The sequence below is a fragment of the Lissotriton helveticus genome, chromosome 2_1, assembly GCF_964261635.1.
Source record: "Lissotriton helveticus chromosome 2_1, aLisHel1.1, whole genome shotgun sequence".
Classification (NCBI taxonomy): domain Eukaryota; kingdom Metazoa; phylum Chordata; class Amphibia; order Caudata; family Salamandridae; genus Lissotriton; species Lissotriton helveticus.
In genome coordinates, this window is record NC_136059.1 from 547,514,278 (window position 1) to 547,537,394 (window position 23,117).

Genomic DNA, 23,117 nt, shown 5'->3' on the forward strand with positions numbered 1-23,117 from the left:
TAAGGTGATAACAGAAAAAGTTATTTTTTTGACCAAGCAATGTGATGTCTTATGGTGCCGTAAGCAAAGCACCATCTCCAGACATTCTACTCAAGTGAGATCATTGAAAACAATGGATGTTGGGGCGGCAGTGGATGTAAAGACCTTCACTTTTAAGACATAAACGTACCTATAGGTATCGTAATCCTTTGTAACACTTCACTGATCTCTGGTGGTTCACTTGTTCAGCTTACATTACAGAAATGCAGAAATGTGTTGAATTTAACAGTTCAACAGTTGTAGCGCCTGGTTGTTTTCCAAATATGAGTTCCAGTCATTCCCATCTCACTCTTGTTTGTGTCAACTGGTCTCAACCTTCCCACAATATGGCTCGTGTGCAGCAGCTCATGTTTAAGATGCTGCTCTCGCAATCAAAATGTTATGCTGAGAGATGTAATTTCTGAAAAGTGTTCCATTTCCAGTGCAGCTCAAGCCGCTTAATTACTAGCCCCCAATGCTGATGTCTAAGATTACACTTTATACAGCCAGATTTTCTCAATATATTATTTTAGATTTCTTTATCATAGCTATGTCTGCTTTCTTCATGTTATCTGTGGCCTACAGAATTAATGTATAAATCATAAAATGTCATAAGTTTGTGTACCTTGAATTCAATGAGAACTTGCTGTCGGTTACCGGAATTATTATATGATTGTGCTTCTTGTGCACTGTCGCATGATTTAGTAAGTGATTTTGCTATGTCTGCTTTTTATGGGCTTATGATTTATGGCGATTGTGCAAAAGTTTGATATGCAACTGTTTCACTCAAATTAGGTGATTTAAAAAAAATAGCTTTTGTTTCGTCTTTCATGCAGGATGATTATGTGAAACTAACCAGATACTCAGTTGTCCACTGATTCTTAAACAAATATTTCTGTATATTACGCCCCAAAAAGAGCATATAAATGCCTTTCTGCCTCTCTTCAGTTATACCTTCTTTGTCATACGTTTGTGTTTTTTACATTCACAAACATTCATTTTGCGCTGAATTTTGGAGTGTAACTCAATAAGGCTTTTCATTCAATGTGTTAATTAAAAGTTCTTAAATTGTGAGGATAATATATTTATATGGGAGCATAATAAGACTGGACTTCTCACTTAAATTAAGCAGCATTCAAAATGTACTTCCCTATCTTCCAAAACTAATGCTCTTTCTCATTATGCCTTAGGTGCCGATGGCTAGAGCCAGCATTCTGTGGCTAATTGGAGAATATTGTGAACGAGTTCCTCAGATTGCACCTGATGTCTTGAGAAAGAGGGCTAAGAGCTTCACTAACGAAGATGATCATGTAAAACTCCAAATCGTGAATTTGTCGGCCAAGCTCTATCTAACCAACTCGAAACAGGTAAATAGCTTGTTATCACTGTATATCCTTTAGTCTTGGACTTTTCTGTCAGGTATTGCTGTCTTTGGAGTGACACTTTTCTAATCCAACCAGAACTAGCTTATATCATGTTAAAGGAGAGTAGATGGTACATCACAGCTTTTAATGCAACCCAACTACTTGTAATGCGACTAATGAAATAGTTAAAAGTTAAGCAGGCTAGTTTCGGGCCTTGAGCAGAGGGATAGCTATAAATGAGTCCAACTTTACACCCGTTATAATTATTTTCTTTACTATCAAGTCAAAGCATTCCCCTTACTTGCTTTAAGACCTCTGGCTTCCTAGCTGTTCCACTGGCCTTGAGGCCTTTCATAATCTTTATACCTTTTTACTTATGCTTTTTACATAAAACGATTAAAAGAAGGCAGTACTAATGCTTGTATATGTATGCCAAACAGGACACAATAGTGTTCATTGGCCCATATCAAGACAAAAGCATTACACTGACTTAAACTGTTTATATGAAACAGCAAGATGCTTCATAAACATACGACTTTTCACAATCGAGATAAGTGACATTCTGTGAGGTGAAATAGCATCCTCTTAGCAACTAAACAGGAATATTAGTGAATGCCTAATGACGATAGTTTATTCTACATGATTAATTGAAATCATTACAAAGTTAGTAATTAGTTAAAAACATGCACCACCATTAGAATAAAAAGACTGATTAAAACTCAGTTCTATAAAAAAAGAAACTGGAAAAACTACGTTTACAATTGTTTTTTCAATTTTTTTATTGTTCTTGGTAATCTTCACAAATGACTGCAACATGTTGATACTGAAATCAGATTCTTAAAAGATTTTTGTAAGAATATAGCACTTAATGCAAGTTTACAAATGTTCACTGTATTAAAAAAAAAAATAAGTATTTCAAAGCTTCGCTACACCGAAAAGTCAATTATGTGGAAACATTGGTTTTAAGTCTGTACCTTTCTGCATTCACCCTTTGAAAGCAGTATACAAGATGCAATAGTGATTCATGTTTATAATGACATAATCTGAAGTGTTCAGACTCGCTGGAACGTTTAAACAAACCACATCTAAACTATTTAATCGGGAAAAGCATGACGCGGATTGTGGGCAGGGCTGCAAACGTTATTCAGCGGTTCTTTCAAATCGTATTGTTTTGGGAATATGGAATAATAGTCACTCCTGAGAGCAGCATATTTAGATTGCATTTATTCTGCAAGGTCATCGGTTTAAAGAGGTGAGTAAAATCTGGTTATTTATGGTTTCCTTGGGGGCAGGTTTCGATGCTTGTTGCCCGTGACTGTCTTGAAGCCCAGGTCTCCTGTTAAAAGCTCGAGATCCTTTGTCCAGGGATTGCAGGATTTGATACCTTCCTGAAAGTGCATAGTAGTAAGTCTGTTTCTGCGTGTTTCACGCTATAAAGTATTTGTTGACGAATTCTTGTTTAAGTAGACCAAATTCCAATTGGATCTAAAATCTCTTTGTGTGCTGAAGCTGATGGAAAAATGTTCTAAAGACTTTGCACTATAAATGATCTAAGACAGGTACTCATTTCTATGGAAATCATGCTAAGTGATGGACAGCGGCTGCAAAGATTTTGCTCTGATTATTTACTGTTAAAAGGGCTTCAGTGGTAGGATTGTTTCGTTTTGAATTTATTCTGCATAACGCGAAGATTAGAGCTGCTGATTGTTTCTTAATTTTGGTTAAATACGATCTTGTAGATTAGAACATTGATAAGTTAGCCAAACTCCTAAATAAATGGGATCTTCTGTAGCTGAAGATGAGAAGAAGAAAAATAATGATATGTTCGTGTGTAGCTGAAGATAGAGGAGGTGCCTGTTCCTAATGTAGATCAGGAAATTTAAAAATGAAGGTTAGGTTGCCCAAAAACTGTATTAAAAGGTGAAGCCAAAACATGATATAGAGAGAATATTTTGATTAGAAAAAGTGCCCGTTTACATGTAATATTTTGATGCTTTGTCTTATATGTACATATTTTTGGCAGTGCTCTCATCGCTTACCATAAGCATAGTAAACTAGCATGCCTTTGCGCCAGTGCAGCAACACAGTAAAACTGCATCAGAAAGGCTTATCTTTAATAATGGCAACAAGTACTTGGGTTCTGTACGGTGCTCGTTCACCTGGTCAAGTATCTTAGCCTAATTAGGAAAACTGAGAATCAATGATGTATATGGTATTTCTATAGCACAAATCGGCAGTGGAGTGCTACACATGGTCGAAGATTTTGTTCTACATCTTGGGTGCAAATGTGTATGTTTGTTTCTTTTTTACACTGTTTAGTCTGAAATCTGGTGGGGTCCTGGCTGCTGGTGTGCCAAGAACCTCCAGTGATTTTACGCTTATCTGTAAGCTAAGCAGGGCTGCTGGTCATTGATGTCTTTGTAAATGATGTGGCTGGTTTTGAAGATTGTGCTGGCCAGCAAGGGGAGCCAAAGCACTTACATCAGGATTGGGGTGATGTGATCATATTTCTTCAGGCCTCGTATGAGATGTGTTGTGGTGTGCATGATGTCCTTAAGGGGTGTCAGTGCGGAGTCATGGACAGGGCGTTAACTACCATTCAGATGAGAGAGTGCAAGGCTGAGCTACTGTTCTGAAGTTGCTTTCTGTAGGTAGCGATTTCACTTTCGTTCGAGAGAGCTGGTACCATGCCAGCCTTGCTTTTTTGCAATGTATTCAGTTTTTTTTACCAAATTTTGTTTTTATTTCCAAACATATAATATAGTAAGTAAAAAAAACAGTGGTATCAACATTTCACTTAGACGTTATACAGAAGACAGACCAACGTCCCACAAGCAGAGGGCCTGCTGCCCCTAGATTTTCTGTCACTTACTGAATCTCTGGGTACTGCACAAAGTACATGTTGCGACACAACCAACCATGACTATGGACCAGGTTGGGTTTGTTTGAACCTTAGGCCATCGCCATCCATGCTCCCATTGTAGTGTATTTCCTATATTCCCAATAGGCTCTGTGCCTTGGAATAATATATCCTATAGATGTGACGTAGGACTTAAGTCGACTAGGTCTCTATCGAATATATTAGACGTAATTGTGAGTGCCAGCTAGCTCAGAGGTCACTAGAAACTTTCTCAACTACACAAGAAGGGATTAGTTTCTGACAGCCGCATAAACTTGACAACTTTGTTTCCCCAAGATAAAACTGATCTTCAGAGTCGTGGAAACAATAGATAGATATTTTACTCTGTCATTCGTGCATGCTTCGTTTCATCAGAGGTGCAGAGAAATAGACTGGCGTTTTCAATAAAAGAGTATTTATTGAACAGTCTTCTTTCTCATGCAGAAGAAATGAACTGCAACAATCGTAATACTGGTTGCAAAGTATAATGCGTACAGTAAGAAGAGTATTATGAAATAATACTGTGAAAGCATTGTATGGTTCCTAGACCATGGATAAATACATACATACATAAATAACAAAGGCTAAAAAGTACTCAACTGGTGCTTCTAAAATACGCCTACCCTAATGTACCTAACCTAAGTCTAGTACGAGGAAAGAAGTAAGGGAGGTGTAGCATAGGTTTAGTTTCTTTGCCAAGAATCTATCCAAGATTTCTCTTAGGGTCTAATCAGATCCGTATCTTGGTTTAGAATGAAGGAGGTCTGGTATCTGTCTCCGGACTCGATTTCCCAACACCCCGTGAGGGGAGCTTGGAAACACTGGAGCTGGATTCTCAGCGAGAGAAAGGCAGCCTCTCTATCAGTGCGTCAGCTGGAGGTTCGGCTTCCTTCGGCACTTGCTGTAGCGAGATGCGTTGAGCAAGTAGATAGTCAAACTGCTCCAAACCACTGTGTGTTTGCTAGGGCAAGTGTAAGCATATTTATACCTTGAAGGTGCCTGGATTGACGTACGGTCGGACAGAATAACGTCACCAAAGAACGGTAGTTCTTTGAAAACGCCATGATTTCTAGGAAAAATCAATAAGTTATGGAACTTAATTAGAGAACTTGGGAAAGCGGTTTTCCTGCACTAGCGCTCTGCCTGGGCGCTCGCCCTCTCCATACTTGTGCGCAGTGAAATATTTCCCAAGGAAGCGATCCTCCCGGTCAGCCTTTTGTTTTTAGTCAGAGAGCTTATCTCTAAAGGTTGCTAGGCGTTGCCCAGAGGAATCTCTCCAAAGATCCTCTTCTAGCTGTTTAAGTTCGCCCTCGAGCAAATGTAGGTTGCGACGGAGGTCCCGTAGGACTCTGAAGCTTTTTGCAATGCAGGTACCTCAGATCGTAACTTTAAAGGTCTCCCAGACCGTGCCCATCTGTGTGACAGAATCTATGTTGCGCTGTAAGAAGTCTTTAATTTCTGTTACCAGCTCAGCCCGGAAGCCAGTGTCTAGCCGGGCGTCTGGCAACAGCCTCCAGAACCTGGGGGTGGCAATGGAGTTGAGTGGGGCATCTGTCATGAACACTGGGGCATGATCAGAATATGTCCTGGCCAGATGACGGGCTTGGGTAACCCAGGGGACAACTCCTCGGGAGACCACCCAGTAGTCCAGGCGAGACCAAAATGAATGTGCTGCAGTGTAGTGAGTGCCCTCCCTGCCGTCTGGGTACATGTGTCGCCACATATCTGTGAGCCCATGAGCTGAGAACATGTCTGCTAGTGCTCCTTGTTCCTTAGTGTAGTGTGCGGGTAGGAGATTAGACCTATCTAGGGTGGGATGAAGGGCAGCATTGAAGTCTCTTCCCCAGATAAGGTGTGTGGAGCGTACTTGGAGTATGCGCCCCCAAAGTGTTGTAAAGAAATCTGGGTCGTCAATGTTTGGCCAGTAACAGCACACCAGTGTGACCGATTGTGTTCCTATCGTGCCCCAGAGCATGCAGCTCCTCCCCAGGGTATCCGGTTGTGCGCCCCCAGAATAAAAGGGGTGTTCTTTTTTTAACCAGTAGAACTGTACCTCTGGAGTAAGTGGAGTATGAGGAGACTATGCGTGTTGCGGCCCATCTGCTGGCAAAAGTAGGAGCCCAGGATGGATTGAGATGACTCTTGCAACATTGCAATGTGAACCTGATGCCTATCCAGGTATACGAGTATTTGTCTGCATTTCCGAGGGTCGCACAGACCTGTGACGTTCCACGTGAGGAAATGTATTTGTAGTGCCTCAATATGTTTATGCATAGCTGCGTAACATGATAATGTTGGAGTGTGCCCTTAGGTAGAGGTGTAGAAGTATACCTCTGTATGTAAGGTCTCGCATCTACCTGTTGAGAGAAAAGGATATCAAAAAGATTCCCCCCAAAAAAACCATCCCACCCCCACCCACAACAGCACCCAATCGTGCCAGCATCATTTCCCCCCCATCTCCCATACCAAAAAAAACGTAATCTTTGCACAATGAGAACTAGGGGAATACCCGTGTGGGGGACGCTGGTGCGCAACGAAAGCCTCTCCTCAACCATGGACCCAACCATGGACCCAGAAACCCAATGGTAGGGGAGAAAAAACGAGGAAGGGAGAGGAGAGCGAAGAGAAGGTGCCCACAAATAGAGCCAAATTGTATGTGAAAGTTCCATAGCATTTATCTGATAGTGCCTAGCAAACTAATTGAAGAGGCATATATGTGGAAGGAGGAGATCCGAACAGGAGAGATAACTTAGAGATACTGATGGCCTCCGCCAGACGTTCAGAGTACATACAGTGTAGGATGGCGAGCTGGGATATAGGCCATAGACACCTGCAATGTAACATAACAGGAGTAGAAGAAAAGAAGAGGGTGTGCTGGATAGTTCTGAGCATCAATCAGAGCCCAGTGATTGCGATCAGGAGAGGCGCTCCTGAGAGTCTCTGTATGGTGAGTCCTTTCTGATATTCAGAAGGAAATCGTCCACTTGCTGCCCGTTTGTGAAGAAGTCCTGCTTGCCCTGGTGTGTGACTCTCAGTTGGGCTGGGTACAGTAAGGCATAAGCTTCTGCTTAGCTGGTAGGAACTTCCGTCTCGCTTCCTGCACAGCGGCTGTGAAATCCAGATAGATGGTGAATTCAGTGCCTTCGAAGTCTAGATTTCTTTTGACCCAGGCCAGTCTCCACGTGGCGTCACGGTCACAATAGTTGAGGAGGCGTGAAACTATCTGGCACGGGCTACCTCCTGGGGAGGCCTGGGGCCCAGAGAGCAGTGAGGTCGCTCCACAATCAGTTGGGCTGAAAATGCCTCTGCACCAAGGGTGGTGCGCAATAGGCGCTCGATGAAGTCCCCCATACGCTCAGTGTTGGTGCTTTCGGATATCCCAATGACGCGGATGTATTTGCGTCTACTGCGTGCCTCCAAATCCTCATTTTTGGCCGCAATACTTTGAGAAGTATGTCCATCTACGCCACTTGTTGTTTCACTTGAGTTGTGACGTCCTCATTGTCGGAGATCTGTTTCTCCGCCTCCTTGAGCTGCTCTCAGTGCTAATCCACTTTTAAAACTATAAAGTCCATGCGGCTGTTCATAGAGTCCATTTTGTTAGAAAGGTCCGTAAGACTTTGTTTCATGGCCAGGAGAAGAGTTTTGACGTCATCGACCTGGGTAGGCGGGAGAGTTGGGGCCTGTTCGCCTGTGTGTCCCTGGATCATCAGCACTCGAGCACCTTTTGTACGTCAAAGAGGAGCTTGGATTGGCAGCTATCTGGCTTCCCCATGGTGGTAAAGAAGTGAGGCATTGGTGGCAAAGCACCAGAGGGGGGCAGGAGCCGATGTCTGTGTGCCGAACGCCGCCTAGAAGAGCGTCTCCAGGTAGACACCCGGCGGTGAATGGCCTCCAGCTGTACCACCCCCCAGCAGGGCTCCGAGTGCAGAGGGTGCGTGGTGTCTGTGCCTCTAAGATAGTTGCCACGACTGGTCCGCAAGCAGGGGCAGAGAAGGGGGGCCAGCCATCACTGACAGCGATTGCAAGTTCCGGGAGAAATTCAAAAGGTGTCTAATCAAAGTAGGGGAGTAAGACCGCAGTATGGCAGAAGTGAACTGGTGTACTGGTTGCCTGCGACACTGCGCCCCCAAGGGCTGTAGTTCTTCTGAGGAGCAGAAGACGTATAGCACTGGACCTTGCAGGTGTCCAATGACAAGTAGTAATGCCTGTGTTCTCCGCGCCGCAAGCGTGCCTTACACTGACACAGCCAACATTCCCAGAGAGGCAATAGCAGATGATGACCACGGGGGTCCTTTGTGGGAGCATGATCCAGTGCGGGCGATGGAAAGCCCTAGAGGCACAGGCACACACTACGGCCAGCCACATCTGGATCGGTGATATTGAGGTGGCAGCTGAGACGCAAAGCACATGAAGGGCACAGTAAGGCGATAGCGGCCATCAGGGTAGTCAGCCGCCGTTGCAGGCACAGAACTGTATCAGGGGGCACCACCTGGGCAGTGCAGTTGTCTGGCTCCAGAAATCTCGCCTGTGAGGTCCGGCTCATCATGGCCCCAGGATGGGCTCTGGACGTTGTCTGTATCGGCCTGCGTATCGCTGAGAGCCGCAGATGCGTTTCAGATACTATGGCCGGCCAGAGTGAGCGCTAAGCTAGTATTTTCTCTCCTCCACATCCCAGTTCGTTAGTGGGGAGTCATGCCTCAGTCTCAAAGAGAGATGTGGGCAGGCAGTGCGTTGTCTTCACTGTGGTGGCCGCTTCGGCATGCAGGGGAGCGATATGCGAAGGGCGGCTGGGGCCAACACGCCACGTGAGATCCCCAGCGCTCGCTTACCTGCAACTGCGGCTAAGGTCTTCCGTCAGGCTTCACCCCTGCTCCGGGAGGGAATCCGCGTACCCTCAGCGGTGTCCGACGGCGGCAGCGAGAGCTGATTGTAACACCAGAACGTAGCTCCTTGCCTATAGATTCACGGTGGGCACTTTTAACAAAAGATCAGTGTTCAGTGAGAGGATAAATGCCGGATTCTGCTGCCAAGCATAGAGAGCCTCACAGGTGTGCGGCCATCTTGGTCGTACACCACCTAGCGCCCCCTCATGATTTGTAGCTTTAAATATGAATACCTGAATCCTCCTTTCCCACCACCTTCCAAAAAATATATATATATTAAAATACACTTGACCTTGGGGAATGCTGTAGGGTCCAAGGCCTGTGCATAACGCGTAGGTTGCCTATAGCAAGTTGGGTGTTGGGCCTAGCGTACACTCTGATATCAACCACAGTTGTGTACGGATGAATGGCATGTTCAGTGGGGTTGGCACTGGGAGATGCTTGGGTGCAGGGAATGGCCAGAGGCCTTGTACCTAAGCCCTTTCGGACTCCAAACATCACTGTGCATGACCTTTGACTGTGCACAGAAGTGACAAACCGCTGTGCCTTCCGCTTAATCTTACTCCCATGCAAATCAAACAACATGTATGCTTATCTTTTGTTTATACCGGAAAATTAGATTCTGAGAAGTAACTTTTTTAAATCATTTTTTTTTTAACTTTTATTATTTTGGGGAAATAAAAATAGTCATAATTTTACAACAAAAATAAAGTATCCAAACTGGGATAACTGAAAACAAGTTTTTTGTAATCTCTGGTGTTCCTTAATTTGCTTCAGCCAAACATTGTGATTTTGCTTACCCGACAGCAGATGTCCTTGCCACATAGTAAACAGTGTAATTCCACAGTACAATAACTGGGATCGCTGGCTACCTGCTACTCATGCAAATTTGCTGCCAGTAATCGATCTTCAGCAATGACGGCATATTCCATGGTTGCAGCCTTTGGCTTCCCTCCGAATTTTGTCTGCAATGAACTTCTGTTCATGCCATGCATAAAGAAGCTTGTGCATCAACGAGATTCCAAAGCTTTATTTTCTATGACTACCCCGCCTAGCCTCTGATGTGCAAACTACATATTAGGTACCTGGCTGACAGGTTTTTTTCACCTGGTGAAACAGTGTAAAATCTCCATTTAATGGATTTTAGGGGTGACCTGGTATCCTCTGTCAGAACATATTCCTATTCCCCATTTCTTATTCTTTTTGGGGATGTATCTCTCCTGTACTTGTCCAGAAGCCATTAGTGAAGAAGATAAAGTCTGGTTTCCCAAAGGTATAGCACAACAAAACATCTCTTAGATCTTCTTTGCTGCAGAGCTCTCCTATGGCAATGAGTGCAGTGATCTATGCAAGCAACTCAAAAACTATTTGAATGTTGAGCAGTACTTTCCAAGGAACCATTCAAACCTTTGCAGTGGTCCATAAGGATTGACTTTCCTTTCCATTTCCTAGGAAAAATACATGGTTGCATCCGGCACGCTCCGGTTCCTGGTACTGCAAATCTTACCAGGTTTAAAACTTGGAAAAACTGAAACCTACCTCAACAGGTGTGACTTTTAAATTGCACGCCTACCCTCAAACAATTCATAAACAGTTGTTTTCATACCAAACACTACTTTTTGAATACGTACTAGTTCATGAACTAGTTTTTGAATTTGCATAACTCAGACCTGAAGTCCCGCCTCTGCGATCTCATGAGAGTTGCATACCAAGAAAAAATGTTGTGGTACTGTAGCATTGTTTCTATTGGGGGAACCTTGGATGATCCGCGGATCCTGAAACAGAAAAAAGTAAAAGCAAATATCTGATTGATTACACACGCCGCGCTGTCAAAAAACTAGTCTACAGCCTGTGGAAAAAAATAGCCCATCTTTTGAGGATACCATTTTCACTTTCTACCCAGCAACTGAGAGGGGGGAACTTCTGGTGTGATCAGAATGTCTGGACAGTACATTGGACAGAGACAGCAAGCGGCAGTAACCGGTCAAGTTTAATCGTCCAGAAGATGATGTATTGGAAGTGGAAAGACATTCTAATGATGAAAGAACAGCTCACTCTGCACAATAATCCCTAGTGTGGAAATTGTTTACTCATCTCAGAGGAGAAAAGGTAGTTAAAGCACGAAAGTTAATGCAGTTGCTGTGATCGGGTGCTGCAGTATGTGCATCCTCGGATGCACTCTTTTGAAACTAGTGGAACGATGAAACACTAATAAGCCAAGCACCAGAATGAGTACTCCTTTGCAGAAGTGGAAAAGCAGTGACAGGATAACGTAGAAGAAGCAGCAGTTTATCTAGAAGTACTTCAAACTGTGGATGAGGAAGAAGACCATGCACAATGGAGGTTGGATGCCTAATATGGGGTGTGCAATGGGTTGGCTGCACGCAACCTTCTGTGCTTAATGCCAGCTTACGTCTGTTGTCCACAGTAGGTTTGGCACAGGCGTTGGCCATAGGCCACTTCCATGTAGAGCCTGCCATGCTCAGCGAGGGTTGATAACTATGTTAAAAAAAAAATCCAGGATAGTCACTGAAAAATAATAAGAAAGTGGATTGTAGTTGTGGCTCAAGTGCAGCAAAATAATCAAATTTACCTGTTATGGATTACAGCGCAAACCATAACTCATACCACCAACAACATCAGAAGGAACACAGAAAGCACGCTAAAAGAGTAGATTTATATGATCATACCGGCAAAAATGTAAATTAATTTTGCACTCCACAAGTTACATGCAAAGATTCAACATACTTGTAGAAATATACAAAGGAAAAAATATGGTAGAATACAGAGGAAATAAATTAGTTATATAAATAGTAATAGTTGAAAGATATCAAACAGAAAATAAAATCCTTAAACCAAAACAAGTGATGTCATCAGTGATGACTCATCACTGATGATCAGGCTCAACACCTCCACTTCACTGTCTGAAATGTGGGTTGTTTTGAAGTGCATGTGGTACCAGCAAAAGAAACACTGTTGGTTTCCCTATGGCCCTTTTAACACTGTTCATTGCTCTTTTAAAAGCACCTGGAATTTCCAACTTTACAATGGGAAATGATTTAAGCATTTGAATCTATGAAAAATACCTGTTGTTGAATAACTGGAGTTACAGGTAAGTAACTAATTTATTATGTGAAAATGATAGTAACTACATAATTGTGTAATTCCACAGGCCCTTACCATCGTCTGTTGTTTATTTTATTTTATTTTATTTTATTTGCGAGTTTGTAACGCGCTAGGATCACCTCCCGAAGGAGTATCTCCGCGCCTTTGGCAACCTAGAAGCAAATAAACAACCTGTCGCTGTATCTCCATGATTTAGAATAAGAACGTTTTCAGCTGTCTCCTAAAAGCTAGGTGCTCTTTACAGAGTCTCAGGGAAAGTGGAAGGGTATTCCACAACATGGGGCCCGCAATGGAAAGTGCTCTGTCCCCTTGTCTCACCTTTTTCGCTCTAGGTATCTGCAGCAAAGCCTGTTCGCTTGATCTCAAGGACCGTGAAGGCACATAGGGTGAGAATTTGCTAAGCAGATATAGAGGGCCTTTTCCCAAAAGACATTTGTGCATAATACAACACACCTTAAACTTCACCCTTTGTTTCACAGAAAGCCAATGCAACGCAGTCAAAAGGGGTTTAGAGGGTGTTCGGGGGGGTTTATTAAGGACAAGGCGAGCTGCTGTGTTTTGGACGACCTGCAATCTCGAGGTAACCCCCTCATTTGCAGAGAGGAGCAACCCGTTGCAGTAGTCCAACCGACTCAGTATCAGGGCTTGTACCAGGGTCTTCCTTGTTGAATCCGGCAATAGGGGAAATACCTTCCGCAACATCCCAATTATGTGGAAGCAGGACCCTACCACTTGGGCAGTATGGTTTTTAAAGGAGAGGTCCTGGTCTAGGCGCACTCCGAGATCCTTGACCACCTGTTTAGGCTCCGGGACTGGGCCAAGGTCCTGTGGCCACCAGTCTGGGGACCAAAGGATCTTGGCTTCCCCGAACAGCATCACCTCCGTTTTCGCAACATTGCATTGCAGGAGGTTAGATGCCATCCAGTGGGCCACTGCCTTCATCCCCTGGGAAAAGGAGTTCCTGATCTCATCCGTAAGGATCTTAAAAGGGAAGAGGAGCTGGGTATCATCTGCGTATGACGCAGGAATAAACCCATGGGATCTCATGATGTTAGCGAGGGGGGCCACGTAGATATTAAATAAAGTAGGGCTCAAGCAAGAGCCCTGTGGCACCCCCTTTGAGATCCCCGACTCCTCTGACCGATAAGCACCCAAGGTGACTGTTTGGGTGCGATCCCTGAGGAAACTCCCCAACCAAGCCAGTGCCTTATCTTCCAGGCCGATGTTAACAAGCCTGGCGGTCATGATGTCGTGTGACACAGTATCAAATGCCGCAGACAGATCCAACAGGACCAGGATAACAGAGTAACCTTTATCCTGGAACCTGTGTAGATCGTCCGCGACTGACAGCAAGGTGGTCTCGGTGCTGTGCCCCGGCCTAAAACCCGACTGGGAGGGATCCAACCCATTAGTCTCCTCGACGAACCTAGACAGGTGTTGGTTGACTTGTTTCTCCATAATCTTACCCATAAAGGGGAGAAGGGAGATCGGCCGTAGATTGGCTAAGTCCGTCCAGGGAACGGCAGAGTTCTTCCTCAGAGGTCTCACCAAGGCCCGTTTCCAGTCTCTCGGCACTTCTCCGGTGCTCAGAGATAGGTTAATTAACTTTTGGATTTCTGGGCCCAGGACATCAGACAGCAAAGGCATAATGCGAGCTGGAATGATATCCAGGGGGCTACCGCTCTTGATCTGAGTGGTTAGTGTAGTAATCTCTTCTAATGAGATGGGGGGAAAGCTTTTAAGGCTAGCTACGGTTAGGTTCGGGAATACATTATTGTCTGGGAGATTTAGACCAGCTGTCTCGTTTAACTTAGCAGCCAGTATCTTTTCATAGATGGCATCAATTTTCCTCGTGAAAAATAGTGCAATCTCATCACATAGTGCCTGAGAGGCATTCTCCATTGTTTCACAAGCTGCCGGTTTGGTAAATGTTAGTAGGATTTTATACAACAGCCCTGGGTCTTTCCCAGCCTCTGCTAGTTGTGTGCCTATATAATTTTTCCGAGCTACCCTGATAGCTTTATGATATTTCCTTAAGGAAACTTTATGCAGTTCCTTATCCTCAGACCTTCGAGACCGTCTCCATACTTTTTCTAACTTCCTGGTTTTTTGTTTAAGCAATCTCAAGCTTTCAGAAAACCAGATTTCTTGTCTGTTTGCCTTGCGTGCTTTATATATTTTCAGAGGAATGGTAGAGTTTATGGCTGCACTAATAGCCTGCTCGAGCCGCTGAAGCTCAGTATTTATATCCACCGACTGACCAGTGGACAGGTGATCTTTATATACCTCTGCAAAGGCCTCGGCAGTTAATTTGTGCCAGGGTCTTCTTTTAGTGGCAAGTGCGGTCTGTATGGCTGGTGTATTCATAGTGTCAGTGTAGAATTCCAGAATAAAATGGTCTGTCCATTCGACCTGGGTGGAAGCTGCACATATTGTCCGGGGTGAATTCGAGAACACTAGGTCCAAAGTATGGCCTGCCTCATGCGTAGGCCCATAGTTAATTTTTTTTAGGCCTAAGATCTCAAGATCCGTTAAAAGAGTTTTAACATCCAGGCAGTCTTCCAACTCTCCATGCACATTAAAATCTCCTAATAACAGGAAGTTTTGATTTTGATCTACAAACGGTAGTAGAGCTTCCATGAGGGAGATAGAAAAGTTTCCACTGGGGCCTGGGGGGCGATAGACCAGGGCACCCTTTCTTTGTTCTCTCGATGCGGAGTTAAGTTTAAAAACTAACAGTTCCATCTGTAGGGTACTGATTTCATCCAGAATGGTAATTTTAAGTTCCTCCTTATGCACTATTGCAACCCCCCCTCCTACTTTATTCAACCGATCCATCCGGACTATTTTGTACCCTGATGGAATGCTCAGCGCGATAGCAGGGACTAGATGGGGTTTGAGCCAGGTCTCCGTTATAAAACAGATATCTGGTAACTCCGTATCTATCATGTCCCAAATTTGAGTGCTATGCTTTACTAATGATCGTGCATTGCATAGTAGGTTTTTACTCCCCGCAAAGGAATTAGGCCCACTGTAAGGTCCATCCCCGGTGGGCCTAGCAACACTGATTTGCTGTTGATCGGTTCCCTCAGTATTATGGTGGAACTGCGTTCTACATACCAAACACGAGAACGGCCCCTCTAGATGGTGGTCTATCTTACCGACGCAGGTAGTCGGTAGACGCTCACGTACTACTGTTAGCGTCTGGGGGCTATATATGATCCTCTCGTGTCCGAGGGCATCGGCCACACCTCCAGAGTGTGCCGCCATGTCCTCCTGCCCCTAGCCCCGTCCTGTCGCGGACGGGCGCAGACGGGCTGGTCTTTGGCTCGTCTTAGGCGCAGGAGTAGGCGCCACCCTGCGCGCCAACGCTGCGCGCTGGAGCCGACGAGGGGCTAAATAGCCCTGGAATGCTGGAGGTCTAGAGCGCTAACCGCTCGACTCTCCGTGTGTCCCGTCCCTGCCCCGCCCTCCAAACACCGCGATTGGCTGCAGTGCCGGTTCAGGGGTCAAAGAGGCAGAAAGGAACAATCCCACTGTTAAGCCCTGTGTGAGTGCAGGTGAGTGGAATTTTTCAACAGCGTGATTATACGCAGCTAATAGCAACAATTGTACAGTACAGTTTCATTAAAATTAAAAGTAGTGACTACAGTGCCAAGTGATTTTAAAAGCATTCAATTGCTCTGCTATCGCCACCTCAGAGTTTTAGCAGCGTGCGAGATGTCAAAATGCAGGGTCGGCGCCAAGCGGGGTGGGAGAAGCTGCCACCAACTCCTTACCGCACAGCGCGACCGCCTCCTCGCCGCCTAAATAGCCCTGGAATGCTGGAGGTCTAGAGCGCTAACCGCTCGACTCTCCGTGTGTCCCGTCCCTGCCCCGCCCTCCAAACACCGCGATTGGCTGCAGTGCCGGTTCAGGGGTCAAAGAGGCAGAAAGGAACAATCCCACTGTTAAGCCCTGTGTGAGTGCAGGTGAGTGGAATTTTTCAACAGCGTGATTATACGCAGCTAATAGCAACAATTGTACAGTACAGTTTCATTAAAATTAAAAGTAGTGACTACAGTGCCAAGTGATTTTAAAAGCATTCAATTGCTCTGCTATCGCCACCTCAGAGTTTTAGCAGCGTGCGAGATGTCAAAATGCAGGGTCGGCGCCAAGCGGGGTGGGAGAAGCTGCCACCAACTCCTTACCGCACAGCGCGACCGCCTCCTCGCCGCCTAAATAGCCCTGGAATGCTGGAGGTCTAGAGCGCTAACCGCTCGACTCTCCGTGTGTCCCGTCCCTGCCCCGCCCTCCAAACACCGCGATTGGCTGCAGTGCCGGTTCAGGGGTCAAAGAGGCAGAAAGGAACAATCCCACTGTTAAGCCCTGTGTGAGTGCAGGTGAGTGGAATTTTTCAACAGCGTGATTATACGCAGCTAATAGCAACAATTGTACAGTACAGTTTCAATAAAATTAAAAGTAGTGACTACAGTGCCAAGTGAATTTAAAAGCATTCAATTGCTCTGCTATCGCCACCTCAGAGTTTTAGCAGCGTGCGAGATGTCAAAATGCAGGGTCGGCGCCAAGCGGGGTGGGAGAAGCTGCCACCAACTCCTTACCGCACAGCGCGACCGCCTCCTCGCCGCCTAAATAGCCCTGGAATGCTGGAGGTCTAGAGCGCTAACCGCTCGACTCTCCGTGTGTCCCGTCCCTGCCCCGCCCTCCAAACACCGCGATTGGCTGCAGTGCCGGTTCAGGGGTCAAAGAGGCAGAAAGGAACAATCCCACTGTTAAGCCCTGTGTGAGTGCAGGTGAGTGGAATTTTTCAACAGCGTGATTATACGCAGCTAATAGCAACAATTGTACAGTACAGTTTCAATAAAATTAAAAGTAGTGACTACAGTGCCAAGTGAATTTAAAAGCATTCAATTGCTCTGCTATCGCCACCTCAGAGTTTTAGCAGCGTGCGAGATGTCAAAATGCAGGGTCGGCGCCAAGCGGGGTGGGAGAAGCTGCCACCAACTCCTTACCGCACAGCGCGACCGCCTCCTCGCCGCCTAAATAGCCCTGGAATGCTGGAGGTCTAGAGCGCTAACCGCTCGACTCTCCGTGTGTCCCGTCCCTGCCCCGCCCTCCAAACACCGCGATTGGCTGCAGTGCCGGTTCAGGGGTCAAAGAGGCAGAAAGGAACAATCCCACTGTTAAGCCCTGTGTGAGTGCAGGTGAGTGGAATTTTTCAACAGCGTGATTATACGCAGCTAATAGCAACAATTGTACAGTACAGTTTCATTAAAATTAAAAGTAGTGACTACAGTGCCAAGTGATTTTAAAAGCATTCAATTGCTCTGCTATCGCCACCTCAGAGTTTTAGCAGCGTGCGAGATGTCAAAATGCAGGGTCGGCGCCAAGCGGGGTGGGAGAAGCTGCCACCAACTCCTTACCGCCAACAATTTATTCTTGAAATGCGCACACAATTTATAAATTCGAATCCTAATCAATGCCCCTTGTTACCCGACATTGAATAAAACAGTTTTTTCAAGCTACCTCCCGCATTATATAAAAAAAAAGTAACTTGTAATGTGTAAAATGGCCCCATCTTGACGTTTTGATGACATTTACAAAACACTTAGCCTTTGCCATTGTGGCTAATGAGGTCACCAGAAGCCCTCAGTGGCAATATTGGACCATAATATACGCTGACTGGTTATGTTTCTTTTCTCTATATATAGTTATGCCATAGTGGTTAAAATAAGTGTGTCCCATAACGTTATTTAGAACAATTATATTAATAAATATACATCTACTTATTTATGGAAAAATTGTTACACGAAAAACATGAGTTACTTCATCACAGTTAGCTTGTTAAAGTAACTTTTTGCAAGGAAACAACTCTCCTATTAATCACATGAATTCTTGAATTTGAATTTACTTTATTACACAAATTGAACTCCCCTGCATTTCGATTTTGATTTTGTATAACTTTTTTGTTAACACATAAAATTGCAATCCCATTGTATAACCGTATATGTAGATGCGCTGAGTTCAACTTCTAGCGTAATGACTCACTGAGGCTTTGCTTGTCGTGAGTCACGGCCCTCGTTGCACTCTGTAATAGTAATAAATACTAGAGTGCACTCGGCACAGCTGCATAGGTATGTGTGCACACCCGGACTCTAAGTCAACTGCAGTTTGTTTCCTTTTTACTTGGTAATGCATGTTTGATTATGCAGTTTAATAAAGCATAATTCATTTTAATATGGTAGAGTTAAGTACGTGTGCTTACTGGCCTGTGGTGCGTTATAAACACAATATAAGAGGTCCTTTAACATAAGTATGTGACCACCATCCCTAAAGCCCACGAACAGCGAGACAGAAACGCAAGAAGCATTTATTCTGTTTTATTGACGCGCGTCAGCAGCGTGCTTTTATCAAAAAGCAGCCGCAAAATGCACTGCAAATAATTGTCAGTAATCCAGGTCGGTTATTCATGGGTCTGCTTTAATGGCGAATACTTGAGAGGGAAGTAACCGAGTGCGGTTTCCGCGCGCGCGCGCTGCTCGAGCCCGGGACGCATCTCTGCATAAAGCTCACCTCAGCAGAAGCTCTCGCCAGCCCCTAACACCCTGCGATGTGTTGATGTCCTGCATATTTTTCCCATTAAGTTTTGAGTGCCATGTTTTTAGTTGTATTTCCACATTCATTATGATCACGTACTAGGCCCTTCAGCGGGTTTGCCATATATGATTATTTTCTAACGACGCCTTTCTTTCCACTTCAGCAGTTTAATAATCTAGCACATGGCTGCTTCTCAGTACTCGACGTTCACCTTCCAGTGCGGTGGAGGGGGGGCTTAAAAATACTCTTTACAGCTTGAGTAACGAATATTCCCCATAGCACAACATTTGTGTGATCTAACCATTCGTTTTTATTATTCTCTCTAAATATGTTTATCCTACGTTATCAATAATCATAAATAACGTGTTCTCTCCGTGTAATGCTACTTTATCTTTTCCTGCAGACAAAATTGCTTACGCAGTACATATTGAATCTTGGCAAATATGATCAAAACTACGATATCCGGGACCGTACAAGATTTATCAGGCAGCTGATTGTTCCAAACGAGAAGAGTGGCGCCTTGAGCAAGTATGCCCGAAGGATCTTCCTGGCACAGAAGCCCGCGCCTCTGCTCGAGTCTCCCTTTAAAGGTACAGCCGCCTGCAGCCATCCCTGCCTGTTTGTACATCTAATATAACCCGTATTGTGCATGGAGCATTTTTAAATGGTTGTGTGTGGAATGCGGCGCCTTAGTACTCCAGTGTTCTTCAACATGAGCTTTGAGCCATGGAAAGGAGAGGGAGGCTTACCGTCGATGCTGCCACACACACACTTCCTCATCACATTCTGTGTGTTGCTTAATCAACCTTGGCTGTCATTTTGATGCACTAGTTGTCGTACTTTCTCAGTATGACAATGTTTGAACAAAACAGTTGTGCCCATTAAATAGTTTTATCTGTTTTCCTAAATCAGTGAAATAACTTTCTTGTCTTCGGTTTAAAAGGTAATATAAATTGTTAACCCACTTTATTCTACCTACGCACAGACTTACGTCTGTTTATGCGTCTTAGACTGGTTATGGTTGAGTGGGAATTTAAATAGGAAGTGGCAATTTTCTACAATTAACTTTTGCCTCATTGAATCAATCTGCATTAAATGTCAGACACTTGGTCAGCCAACTCTGATTCTGTGTTTCAAATCTGATGCAGATTGTTTAAAGGAACCTAAAGTTATTCTTTCTTAGTTTGGGTATTTGCAGCACATACATTGGGGCAAATCGGAAATGTTCCCGTTAACAGCAGCCCAATACGATAGGAAATCTGAATACCCACTTACATGGTGTGAGTACTCAATCAAATATTTGGGTAACCACATCCACACGGACCCGGAACAAATCCTACAGCTTAATGGAGAAATTGGACTGGAAAATTGAATGCTGGTTGAAACTACCTCTCACCATGGCAGTTCGAATCACTATAATAAAAATGGTCGTTCTACCCCAATTTTTATATTTATTTCAAAACATCCCAATACCATTATATAACGTTTTTTTCTCAACACTCTGCTCGCATTTAATAAGACTTTTGTGGGGTGGTAAACAACCTTAGATCAACTTGGACAAGTTAACATTGCTGTATGAACATAGTGGGTTCGGGGTCCCAAATTTCTGCATATATTGTCTGGTCACCCAGTGCAGTTTTGCAAGGCACTGGTACCACTCTGACACCCAAGCCCCCTACCTTAGACCTGAAGCAGATCTAGTGCACCCCACACCCTTAGCAGCGCTATTACCGGCAGGCCTCCCTCGCGACCCACACGACATTCAGACACTCTCCACGACTAGCTGGGCCTGGCAGCGACTTATCTGGGCATTCGGGAACCATTCTCTCTACTCCTCTGCTATTCGATTGGCAGGTAACCTTTGGTTACCAATCACACAGGAAGCCCTAGTACTGTGCACTCTGTCTAAAACCTGGTAACATTCGGGGACTTGTTCCCCAGTGGGCATGTCTTCTCGTGCACAGAGGACAGCCGTTTCAGAGAAGCCTCATTTGTGGACCAGTTTGTACTGCAGAGGTTGCAGGGGGAACTTAGAGCCCACATTTCCAGTTACCTTCTCGAACCGACTGAATTCCCCCCCTTGCACTACTTATCAAAGATTCGGTCGGGGAGCACCTGATGTCCAAAATGTACAAGTCTGCCATAGCTATGTTACCTAATGGAGATGCAGAGGTGCTCGCTGCATGGGAACAGGACCTGGACACCCATCTCTGACTTTCAATGGCATTAATGCTGTGAACAGACGCGCCCGGTCTCCTTTAATCACAAACACAAATTACTACATTTTAAGTTTATATGGAGTGCATACATCACTCCTGTCACGGTACACCGGATGGACTCGACACATCCCCATCCATGCCCCAAGTGCCACTCCCCATTACCGGACTTTGCACACATGACGTGGACTTGTTAAAGGATTGCCAAATATTGGAGGGCAATATTCGAGGAGTTGTACCGTATGACTGAACTGGACATTACGCCCACCCCACTGCAGGACCTCATGGGATATGTGCACGATTTTCCCAAGTCAGCATGGCTCTTCATCGCAATCGCCCTACTGCTTATAAAAAGAGAGGTGGTGGTGCATTGGGGCAGTAAACACCCCCCGACGCTAAAAGTCTGGTTATATAGTGTGACATACTGTAATACAAACAGTGATCTATATGCGCAATTGCAACCCCCAGCCTCTAGCCCTCTTGACACCTGGCAACCACTCCACTCATACTTACTTGACTCACAGGACCCGGCAGGCTCACAAACTAGACTTGACACCCCACTGCAGCACATTGAGACAGATGATGATGATTCACAGCTCACAGCATAGTAAACACTGACATGTGTATAGATCTGCTGAGCAACTCCCCAAGTAAACCAGGAATGACACTGCTGCAAAGATCTTGGTAAATGTAATCTATGATATAGACAATATTTGAACATCCTGTACCACTCATGGCTAACTTGTATCGTATTTTGCTTGTTAAGGAAAATCAATAAATAAAGTTAAAAAAAAAAAAGTTTGGGTATGTGGATGTAAAAACCCTGTTGAAAGTTACTCTCCCATAATCCCCAAATTACTGGAACTATTTACCCCAAACCAGGTTTGTAGTCCGAGAATTTGCCAGAATCGGGCCTTGATGTGAATATTTTGACTATTTTAGGTAGCTGTAGTTTTTAAAACGTTTGCCAGGGTTACTTTTATGTATATCTTTGCATTAAGATCAGCAGGACAGTCCTCTGACCAGAATTTCACATTTTTCACAACCTGATTGGTTACCATCGTTTGTAGTTCATAGATCTGCATGGTTCTGATTGGCAAGAAACTCTTAAAAAGATGATGTAATACATGTATGCTAAGTAGCCTCCACTTAGTGGTAAGTTCTTGGCACATGCAGAATTCTCCCTACCTCATAGACTTCTGGTCTGTCCCCGAAGACAAACTCTACCACCCCAATCTTAACCAACTCCAGACCCTCAATTTGTCTGCAGCTCCTTTTTCAGAAAGGATGTCACTGCACGGTGAAGAGATGGTTGATGAGGGTAATGATGATCTTGATGACAGTGATGGTGTTCATGAGGAACAGCATTGCGTGTCAAACATAAAACAGTTCTAGGGAAGGCAGCGAATGGAACATGATTCTAATGTTTCTGCTGAACGGTTTCAGAAAATTACACAGCTTAACTCTTCACTAAATGGGACAGTAGTGTCCACTACTGAACATATGTCTTTCTACTAGGATAGGAATTCTTACTAAATGAAATATGTTATCTCCTAATACATTCAATATTTAATTGATACCATCAATTTATAGCCAGTGTCTAACACTAACAGTTCTGAATTCTGCCTTCGGCCTGTAGTCACTGTCTCACTTATTTTCAATTGGTGTCCCTCAACAAATGGCTCATCTTTGTCAGTTAGGGATCTACAGTTATCCATCACTGGATACTGTTCCAGAAGCCAACAAAACCACTGCTACCTAATTTGAAGTTATGAGGCACCTAGGTCTGTCCTTCATATGAATAAGTCAGTACTTCCTGTAGCACAGATTATGACTTTTCTTGACACGTGACACCATTGTGTTTCTGTCCAAGCAAAGGGAAAGCTGCTGCCACAGCTGGTGACGACCTGGCAGGCATACTCCCTAGTACGAGATGGAACGTCCTCTTGGATGCTTGTCCTCTTGGATGCTTGTCATCTTGCCTTCTCTCAGTGCTGTTTTCACAGGCACA

General features: G+C 44.6%; 1 protein-coding gene across 2 annotated transcripts in view; it reads left to right on the forward strand.

The window, feature by feature from the left end:
• Nucleotides 1-23,117, forward strand: part of AP3B1 (adaptor related protein complex 3 subunit beta 1) — a 1,831,130-nt gene that overhangs the window by 956,986 nt on the left and 851,027 nt on the right. For both annotated transcript variants that reach the window (XM_078675217.1, XM_078675216.1), the window contains exons 15-16: nucleotides 1,209-1,385; nucleotides 19,294-19,480. In XM_078675217.1, the coding sequence (XP_078531343.1) occupies nucleotides 1,209-1,385; nucleotides 19,294-19,480 (364 nt within the window). The remainder of the gene's footprint in view (nucleotides 1-1,208; nucleotides 1,386-19,293; nucleotides 19,481-23,117) is intronic.